Here is a 9,807-nt window from a genome sequence, read left to right on the forward strand (position 1 = left end):
GACACACCTGAGCCCCCGGAAAGGCTTTCTGGGCACTCTCTGCCTTGATGGGCTCCTCTCACCTGGGAGAGGGAGAGAGGCCAAACTGCTTCCAAGGGGCTGCAGGAGCTGCCAAACCACATCCCAAGAGAAACAACATCACCCAGCTGAGCCAACAGCCCGTGCCTTCAATTTTATTACTACAGGGAGCTCCCCTTACATTTAAACCACTCGTGTGCCAAAGAGAGGATTTCCAGTATTCTTCAGATAATGGGACCAGCCCCACAAGTCTTCCAAGCAGAAATTCAAGTTCCATGCCAGACGCTTTATCAGCAGGTAGGTGCCACCCAGTCCTGCTGCCCCCACAACAAAGAGCCCTCGATTAATTATCTGCAAGTGCAAAGAGAAACCCCAACATCATCAGAGGCTGGGTCCGACCCTGCAGCACCAAGCAAAGTCATCACACCTGGCAATATCCCACCACCAAAGCTGCCCCCACAGCTGAACAGTGCTGGTGTGCAGGATGCTCCCAAGGCTCATGGCATGGGGAGGATAGGCACCACCCTTGACCAACCTTTGTCTGCCATTTCCAGCGTTGAAGGGCCTCATGGTAGCGAATTCTGGTGAAGGTCACCTGGGAGGGTTGCAGGAGAATGTCACCACCCCAAGGCCAGGCAGGAGGAGCTCAAGGCAGTGGGGACTGACAGGCTGGCTTACCATGGTGTACAGTGGGACAATGGTGGAAGGCATGAGGGCATGGAGAAAGTTGTCAACATGCTTTCGGAAAATGAACCACGTTGAATTCACGTGCTCACGCATCTGCAACAGAGCAACAGTCACCCCTTTGCAAGGAGTTTTGGCAGAGCTCCCCTGTGCTTTGCTACCTCTCCCATTGCCTGTCCTGGAGGTCATGCAGGGATCAGTGCCTCCTCAGCCCCAGTAACATTCCGAAGGAACTCTGAGGCAAAAGCCTGCCAGGGTGAGAGCCCAGCCAGGGTCTTGCCAGAGGCCCTGCCTGCTGCATGCATCCTGAGAGCACTGCTGTGTGCATGGCCCATGGAACCACAGGTCTGTGTGGGGCTCACCTACCTCTACATAATTGTACATGGCTAAATCCGAAATCGCGTGGTCATCTGGCACCCTCAGTCTGGAGAACTCAGGGAGGCAGGCACCTGGGAGAAGAAAGCAGTAGTTCACAGGCAGCTCCCTGCAGGGTATCCAGCTGCCCTCAGCTGCAGAGGGACATTCCTCTGCTCTCGCTCCTCCCCAACCACCTCACTTACCAAGGTCATTGTGGAACTGGTCCATTAATTCATCAAAGACCAGACAATCTTCAAAGCCCTGGGAGGAATATTAGGGGTTAATAGGCATAAAGGAGGCACAAACTCAGGAGAAGTGCTGTCATGAATGCTTAGCTAATGTAGCTGTTTGGTCCCATTGACCACAACTTCAGACCAAGTGTCTTACTCCAGGCCCCTCTGGCAGGGGTCTTGAGAGAAATCCAGGGGATTGCCTTTCCCAGGTGCCTGGACCCCCCCTCCCACATAGTCCTCTGCTCCATGGGAAGGTGGCATCATCACCCTGTTCCCTGTCCTTCCCAGGAGGACATCCTGATGGGAGCTCAACCCCTGCCAATGCAGAGGACATCAGGCTGTGGGACAGGCCAGCCCATGAACTCTACGGAGTTAAACACTAAAACCAGGTGTTTGTGGGTTAAAGGAGTGGGGACCCCACCAACAGGGACAGGCCAGCCATGAACTTACCGCATTCATGCCCTGTCCATAGAAGGGCACAACAGCATGCGCGGCATCTCCCATCAGCACGCACCGGGAAGAGAGGTTGTAGGAAGAGCACTTCACAGAGATCATGGCCTGGGCTGGCAGCAAAAAGTAATCATGCTTCAGCTCTTGCCTTTAAGTAAAACAACAGATTTTGTTGTATGGGACCACAAGAGAAGACCAAGCTGTGCCATGTCCAAGCTCAGGAAGCCAGGCCACAGGCACTGTCAGCCTTGGTATGCAAACCCTAAGCCTATGCACTAGGCTATTTGTGCTGGGAAAAATGTGGAAGTCAACTTCACCCCCCGTGGACCAGATATTTTGTCTGCAGGTTTTAAGTTCTGCACACAACTTGATCATTGACATCTTGGTCCTGTTACTGTGAGCAGTGGTAGATATTGGTCAATGTAGGAAGGACATACCAGGGAATATCTGAGTTTCTCAGTTAATATGAAGTCCTGTGATAATTAATCTTAAGAGGAAAGGAAACTGCCTGACACAGCTGAGACTGTTGATATCGTCCAAGAAAAAGCCCATGCCATAACAGATAACTGTGTTAATGAATGAAGAGGGGAGACAGGAACACTTACTCTCCGATGAGGGGGATGGCATCTGGGAAGTAGGTCTGGAAAAAATCCAGCACTTGCTTGCCTGTTGTGAGCTTCTCAAATTCCTCAAATGGCATGAAGAGTGTGCAGGTGAAGGACTTGTCCTGCCAGCCAGGAAGAAAGGTCAGTAAGATGCCCAGAGGCCAGAGAGAGCATGTGGCACCTGAAGCAGCAGCTCAGTGCCCAGCCTGTCACCTGGCAATCCCAGCGACCCACTGGCACAGCAAGGGATGAGTGTCTGGCCACCCCCTTTCTCATGGTGGGCAGGCACAGGGGAGGCAGAAACAGTGTGTGACTGGCCAGCATCGGCCTGGCACAGTGTCCTGATGCTCCTGGTATGTAGTTTATAACATGCAGCTGCAGACTGCTGTTTGTGGGGTCTGGTTGGGCTCAGATGTGTGGGCAGAGAGAGGTGTCAGAGTTACCTACCTGGTGCTGCGAGGTTGCTGCAGGCTCTGAGCACCCTGCCCTGCACCCCTTTAGGCTGTGGCAAGCCTGGCACAGGCTGGGTGTCCCTCCTGGCTCCTTCTCTGGACATGTGCCAGTATGTACCCTGGTGGCCAAGAACGCCAATGGCATCTGGCTTGTATGAGAAACAGTGTGGCCAGCAGGACCAGGGAAGTGATTCGTCCCCTGTACTCGGCACTGGTGAGGCCACACCTCAAGTGCTGTGCCCAGTTCTGGGTCCCTCAGTTTAGGAAGGACATTGAGTGCTGGAGCATGTCCAGAGAAGGGCAACAGAGCTGGTGAAGGATCTGGAGCACAAGACCTATGAGGAGCAGCTGAGGGAGGTGGGAAGGGCTCAGCCTGGAGAAAAGGAGGCTCAGTGGAGACCTTATCACTCTCTACAACTCCCTGACAGGAGGGTGCAGCCAGATGGGGGTTGGGCTCTGCTCCCAAGTAACAAAGGACAGGAAGAGAGGACACAGTCTTAAGCTGCACCAGGGGAGGTTTAGGCTGGACATTAGGAAGAATTTCTTCACAGAAAGGGTGATTAGACACTGGAACAGGCTGCCCAGGGAGATGGTGGAGTCACTGTCCAAGAAGGTTTTTAAGGAAAGACTGGATGTGGCACTCAGTACCATGGTCTGGTTGACAAGGTGGTGTTGGGTCATAGGTTGGACTTGATGATCTCAGAGGTCTTTTCCAACCTAATTGATTCTGTGATTCTGTTATTCCATTATTCTGTGGCTCCTAACCCTCCCAATCCTTGCCACCACAGCCAGTTCATCCCCACCAGCCCCATCCTGTGCCCCAAGAGAACATGGCCCTGATTAGCACCATGTTGGGCAGTGCAATCATCATGAAGGTGTTTCTTGGCCAGATATGGAGGTAGTTTGGTTCCATGGCAAACTGAAAGAGAAAGAAAATTGCCTTGTATCCTTGCCCTGCCCTGCTCAGCTTCCCCAGCCCAGGCTCTGGCTCCCCTCCACACCAGCACGACAGCTCCCATGGGAAGACACAACAACTACAGGGCCCCTTTCTGCTCCCTGATGCTTCAGGGAGACACAGAGCAGGGGAAAGAGAAAAGGGTAAGAAATATGGGCAAAAATCTGATGCTTTGCAATTGCTGGTGTCCTCATAAACATGTTCCCATACCCCCAGGACCTCTCAGAACCAGAGTTAATCCCACCACTCCAAGACAGGCTCTCTAGGATTTTTGCATGCAGGTACCAACCCCACTTTTGGAAGAGGAAGAGATCCATGCCTTCTCTTAGGAAAGGTTTAATCCCTTGCCTGAACCCCAGGTGAGAAATTAATTCTTCCAAAGCTGTTATAGCAGAGCCACAGTGAAAAGGGGGTGGGATGTCCAACCTGTGAAGGTTGTAGCAGCCCCTGGGACAGGCACACTCACATCTCCATCCTTGGGAGGGATGGTCAGCTCCATGTAGCCATGAGGAATGTACTCGTGGCTGTAGTTAAAGCGCGTTTGCCTCATGAACTGTTTTCTGACTGTTGAGAAAGCTCCGTCACACCCCACGATGAGATCGTAGGTCACTTCCAAGGTCTGCTGGTCAGATCTAAAAGCAAGACAGTCCCTTGGATCAATCTGATCTTTAAGGTTCCTTCCCATCCTAACCATTCTATGATTCTATGGTTAATCATTCTGTAACTCCAGGCCAGCCCAGCACCACTGTGCCCAGAGGATCTGCCTTTTGCAAAATGTGTTAATAATCTTCTAGGGTGAGGGAAGATCAGCTCTCACTGCCTGGGAAGCTCAGCATTAGGATAAATAATTATCCTGTAGGTTATCAAAAACATAACTCTGCCAGGGCTACTCAGCAATACAGCAGGCACCTTTGGGATAACCCTGCTGCTTTGCAGAGCCTGCAGCATCTGCCAGGTGAATCAGGGGTAGGACCAGAACTTCTGTGAAAGACTGTGAAACAAGGTCATGGAACCACAGAATGGACCATAAAGCTGGGCCCGTTCCACTCCCTGCCATGGGCAGAGACACAACACGAGGGTCCTCAGAACTTCATCCAGCCTGGCCTGGAACACTTCCAGGGATGGGGCATCACCAATTATCTGCCCTCCCTGATGAGCAATCTGTCCCTGAACCCAGTGCTATGGATACTGGCACTTTTATCCCCTGCACAGGTCAGGAAATGTGTGCCTGCTGCCAGACTGTGGGGTTAGTGAGTTGCTTAAACCTTTCTCAGTCTCCCCATGAGCCCTGCCTTGATGTCTCTCCTTTCCAAAGCTGGCACAAGGTTTTGCCTGCACAGTAGTTTCAAAACGGAGATTGCTCAATTGTTTGAGGTTTTATGAATGATTAAGCAGAAACTAACTGACCACAGTGCTTGATCCCACGCTTACCCAGGGATTACCTTTTTATGGATAATGTCCCCAGCTCTGCATTGCACCCAAGGAGCTTGTGTCCAAAGAACAGTTTAGTGTTGGAGTACTTCTCAGAAGCTGTGAAAAGAAAAGAACTAAAGGTAGAGGGGTTTACTGTGACGGCAAAAAGTAATTCCAAGAGATCCCTAAATTATAGGGATTTTTGTTGTTACAGCAAGTAATTTGCTGTGTTGCATGAGGGCCAGCAGGCAGGGCACACTGGGACTGGTCAACTATGGTATAAACTATTTGAAAAATGCAAGGAATCCTCCAAGGATTTTTTTCTTCCCCACAATGACATGAATCAGTGACTACTTTCCACCATCACTCCACTGAAGTTCAGGATGGGATGATGTACCTGCAGTCAGTGGGAAATTTGCATAAATTTGGTCTAGTCTGATTACATACTTGGCCATAGAGCTCCAATTTCTATTTGTCTCCGTACAATCAGGGGTTATGGAAAATGCCACAAACCATGACAAGGCTGAGGAGGTGTCTCATGCTTTAGCTGGGAAACAGCACAGGTTTTCCTCTGCTAGTTCAGGCTTGCACTTTCTGAGAGCTGGGTAAGGGAGCTGGGGGCCTAAAATCTTCTGGTCATGGGGCAAACCCTAAATCCCCAGCAAAAAGTGTGTTAGAAGTATTCGCAAACGGAAGTGACAACCTACCTGTCAGCAGCTCTTTGTTTAAGTTTGCTCTGTCCACAGAAAGAATGTACTGCAAGGCAAACAAACAGGGGGTTCAGAAAGCTTTGCTGAAGGACACTGCGTGGCCAGACAGGAAACCCTCCCCTCCACACAATCCCCTTCCCTCATTCTTTCCAGCCTCTCCCACTTCCACGATCCAGCCTCTCCCACTTCCACGATCTGTCCATAACACAGAGATACAAATGCTAACAAAGACCCCTTGTGCTCTGAGAAGCAACTCCAGTACCTGGTTCTTCTTCCCATAAGGGATAGAGTATTTTTTCCCTGAAGGTGTGTGTATCCTCCTTGCCCGCATGGGAATGCCCTTGGCCACAATCTGAAACAGAAAGGAATGCAACCCAGGCTTCTGGCCACAACTGTGGGTTTTTAGTACAAGTTACTTAGCATCATCCCCTCGCCCAAGCACTGCACTCGAGGAAGAATGGGGGGCTCTTTCCTCACATATTTCCAAATCACTACCCAATTTAACGGGACTGTCATGTCAATTTACTACAGTTTACTGATACCACTTACAAGCTCATTCTCAAAAAAATCAGAGGGAAATTGTTTTTGGATAGAAGGGATATGAAAAATCCCAGAGTGCTTGACAGGGCAAGGGAATGACAGCCAAATTACATCCTGGGGCTGGGATATGTGTTGCCAAAGTCTGGGCTCCTCTGCAGGGATCCAGGGACCGGGAGATCCCACCACTCCCAACAGCTGGATGTTAAATGGTAGCCAGCACCCTACAGAAGAGTGCTGGGCTCCCAGCCAAGCGTGCTGGGCAGAAGGCAGTGTGGATGGATTTCAGGGATCAGCCCAAAGATCAAGGTTTTGTGGGAAAATACAAATCTGGACATGTCAGTGGGGAAAACAGCTGCCTTTATTGCATCCTGCTTTATTGCATCAGCTCTTTTGGGAGTCCATCTACTCCTGCCCTGTTTGCCCTCATGTCCAGGAGGGAGGGGAGCACGGCAGGGAGGTAAACACTGGAAGCTGTTTGGTCTCCCACGGAAGCACCCACTGCCAGGAGAAGAGCGCAGCTGCCTGGGGTGGGGGAGATACTGCTGGCAGATGTGCTGTGGAGCAGGGGAGAGCCAGGCTGCAGGCTTGCAGTGGAAGACGTCTGGCTGGGACAGGGCAAGAGTGTTTTAACCACAGAGACCCTCCCCGCCAACAGAACGTGCCAGGGTACCTGCTCCTCCATCCCCACAGCTCGGAGGGCTTGGCGTCCCCTGTGAGACAGGGCCAAGTTAATGCTTCTGCCACGGGCAAAACTGGCCACTCGGATATCTGCGTGGGAGGAGCAATTGGTTATGGAGGCACTGATAGCACAGCCTGGTGAGGGGAACATCTTGCAAGCACCTGCAGCAACAGCAGGTGGGGTAGGGGGGAGTCTAGCCTGGATCCTCCGTGCCACCTCTAGCCTGGAAGAAGCAGCTGCAGCCAAGTGCTGCAAAGGGAATGCTGGATCCTGACAACTCCCCATGAGCCAGAGGGCCCATTTACATTAAGAGCCATTTCTCCTCTAAATGCAGAAGGCTGAGCAATGAATGCCTGGCAGTTCTGCTGAGGCCCACAGACTGGTGAATTTTGGGACATTGGCAGGTCACCTTCTTCATGGCTGATCAGATGGAAATGTCTGGGCATTGGCCTGTTCCTCCTCCAGGTTGCCTCATTTAGACTTCCTGGATTGTCTGGCCAGTACATGGGGCAGAGCCTCTTCATCCCAACATGTATGAGAGTGTAAGCAATGGGCCAAAAATTGGAATAGCACAGTAAGAGCCATCCAATTCAGAAGGCAGGTAAGAGCAATCAGAGGCTTTTCAAAACTGTGGAACTTCTAGCAACCATAAGCCATGCAGCAGAACTGCCTGTTCTATTAGGGGAGGAAGAGCTACCACAGAGATGTGTCAGGCATGGCTCCTCCTTCCCTTCACTGCATACTTGAGTCGAGTTTCACTTTCCATGGTGTCATTCTCCCCTGCCACTTGGCTTGCCACCTCTGCCCAGGTTTTATTTGTCTGGCAGCTGTCAGATACTGAAGATGAACAATTTCTCTGCCTTTCAGCCAGCATCTTCACTCTAAATCCTAATTTCTCTGTTGTGGTGCCCTGTGGATCTGGAGGCTCCATCTCTCCTTCTGACCCAGCACTGTACTATAATGCTTCCTGCAGACACCAAGCTTCAAAGGTGAGGATTTGAATCAGTGTTTAAGCCAAGAACATAAAAAGGGCATCATTTTAGTAGCAAAAGGGTGGGTTCCCTCCACACAAGATGAACTTCAAATAAATGCTCCTTCCCACCACAGGAGCTAAAGGGGAGAGAGAAAATAATATCCCCAAACTGCCACTCTCAGATTTAATTATTTTCCTACTGTTTCAGTGAGCTCACACAGTAATGATCAGGCTGAACTTACCTTCTCTGGCTTCATAAACATCAACATGGAAACCTCGTCTAGCAAAGAAACAGGCATTTAATGCACCCACCTACAAGACAAGGATCAGGAAGGGTGGATGAAGTATTTCAGAGGTCACTACTGAGATGCATCCAAGCAAAGAAGTGATATGGGGATGCAGCTCAGCATAAACAGGGAGATCTTTTGACCAAGAACCTTAGAAGACTTTTTACTGAAGAGCAGTCCTCCAGCAGCCCTGTGTGTTTGCAGAGTCTCCAAGACAAAAGCCACCCATCAAAACTCTTTTTATAAAGTCATGCCAAGCTCAGGCTTGTTTACACACAGCAATTGAGTGCAGCAGGGTTCACCTCTTCAGCCAGAGACAGCAGGAGCTGGTGTGGGCAAGCTCACAGCTCCTCTCTGGACTGTGTTTACCTTCCTCAATAGAATTCAGGGTGTTGCAGCATTCCCTTGGGAACACAGTGAGGGAGAACAGTATAAATATGTCCTGTTTGTTATTTAAATAACTTCTAAAATTTAATTTCCATTATGAATTGTCAGAACTACAGCCTCTTCTGTCATCACTCTTTTCCAAGAAGCTAATGTCCAAAAAGTCAAGAGAGAGAGATGTAGGTGCTGCAATGCCCCAAGCTGTCACAGAATCACAGACTCTCAGAATGGTTTGGGTTGGAAGGGATGCTAAAGACCATCTTGTTACAACCCCCTGCCATGGGCAGGGACACCTTCCACTAGACCAGGTTACTCAGAGCCCCATCCACCTGGCCTTTAGTGTCACACCTCTCTGCAAGTAGCAGTGGATAAAAACCATTCCCAAACAAAAGTGGGCAGAGGAAGGCATTTCCTCTCAGCCTGGCATTTACTGGTCTCAGTCCTTGCAAAGCATTTCACATTAGAGATTTGGTTACAGCCAAACTCAGCCAAGGGACAGTGGGACCTGGCACCCCAAACAAGGACTGGTTTTTAGTGTGCCTGGGCACCACTGCTCCACCACCACCCAAACACCTTCCTCTGAGAAAAGGACAGGAGCCTCCCACAGTAGGAACTCAATCAAACCCTTTGCAACACCCCGTCATCTGACAGAGGAATCATTTTAAGAAAAACATTTACCCCCACATTCAAGCAGTGCTTTTACAGCCCCAGCTCCCCAGCAAACACAATCATGCAGCAGCTAAATGGCATTCCCTACCAGACCACCACCGATAATAGCAACTCTTTTCCCTCGTGGGTCACAGGGCTCCATACTAGGTCAGCCCCTGGGTCTCAGATCCCTGCTCCGTCTCTGATCCCTCTGCTTCTCCCCAGTCCCGCTGCCCTTGCCAGTGGGGAGGGGAGGGGAGAGAATGTGGGTGGCTGAGTCATGCCTGGGTTCTTCTCCCCGCTTCACATTAAAGTTTAACTCCCAGCCCAGAGACTGTCAGGGAGTCAGCCTGGCTGAGCCAGAGGTGCAGAGATGGGAACGTGGTGTTATTCAGTCAGGCTCTATCCAAAGGCCTCTT

The 9,807-nt window shown here is 50.6% G+C and overlaps 1 protein-coding gene across 4 annotated transcripts; it reads right to left on the reverse strand.

The window, feature by feature from the left end:
- Nucleotides 1–147: 147 nt before the first annotated feature.
- KMO (kynurenine 3-monooxygenase) lies at nt 148–9,655 on the reverse strand. Of its 4 annotated transcripts, none has more exons than XM_010413467.3 (15): nt 9,498–9,654; nt 8,312–8,381; nt 7,088–7,185; nt 6,140–6,229; nt 5,875–5,923; nt 5,197–5,284; nt 4,221–4,386; nt 3,647–3,718; nt 2,348–2,469; nt 1,743–1,890; nt 1,263–1,320; nt 1,069–1,151; nt 697–798; nt 554–613; nt 148–369 (listed from the first exon to the last, which is right to left on the reverse strand). In XM_010413467.3, exons 1-15 carry the CDS (start codon nt 9,549–9,551, stop codon nt 202–204), a joined length of 1,428 nt encoding a protein of 475 aa, XP_010411769.1. In that variant the 5' UTR covers nt 9,552–9,654; the 3' UTR covers nt 148–201. The 4 variants fall into 4 exon arrangements, with proteins under 4 accessions (XP_010411769.1, XP_019135275.1, XP_019135274.1 ...); XM_019279729.2 differs by having other exon boundaries at nt 209–332; nt 9,498–9,655; XM_019279728.2 differs by having other exon boundaries at nt 209–335; nt 9,498–9,655.
- Nucleotides 9,656–9,807: the final 152 nt, after the last annotated feature.

The sequence above is a fragment of the Corvus cornix genome, chromosome 7 (assembly GCF_000738735.6).
Source record: "Corvus cornix cornix isolate S_Up_H32 chromosome 7, ASM73873v5, whole genome shotgun sequence".
Taxonomy (NCBI): Eukaryota; Metazoa; Chordata; class Aves; order Passeriformes; family Corvidae; genus Corvus; species Corvus cornix.

Excerpts from the sequence above, each read along its gene's own strand:
- KMO (XM_010413467.3), bottom strand. The coding sequence starts at position 9,551 with ATGGAGCCCTGTGACCCACGAGGGAAAAGAGTTGCTATTATCGGTGGT. Across the intron at positions 7,186-8,311 it reads TGTTTATGAAGCCAGAGAAG|ATATCCGAGTGGCCAGTTTT; the intron begins GTAAGTTCAGCC and ends CCTCCCACGCAG. Across the intron at positions 1,891-2,347 it reads GCCATCCCCCTCATCGGAGA|GCAAGAGCTGAAGCATGATT; the intron begins GTAAGTGTTCCT and ends TTTTACTTAAAG.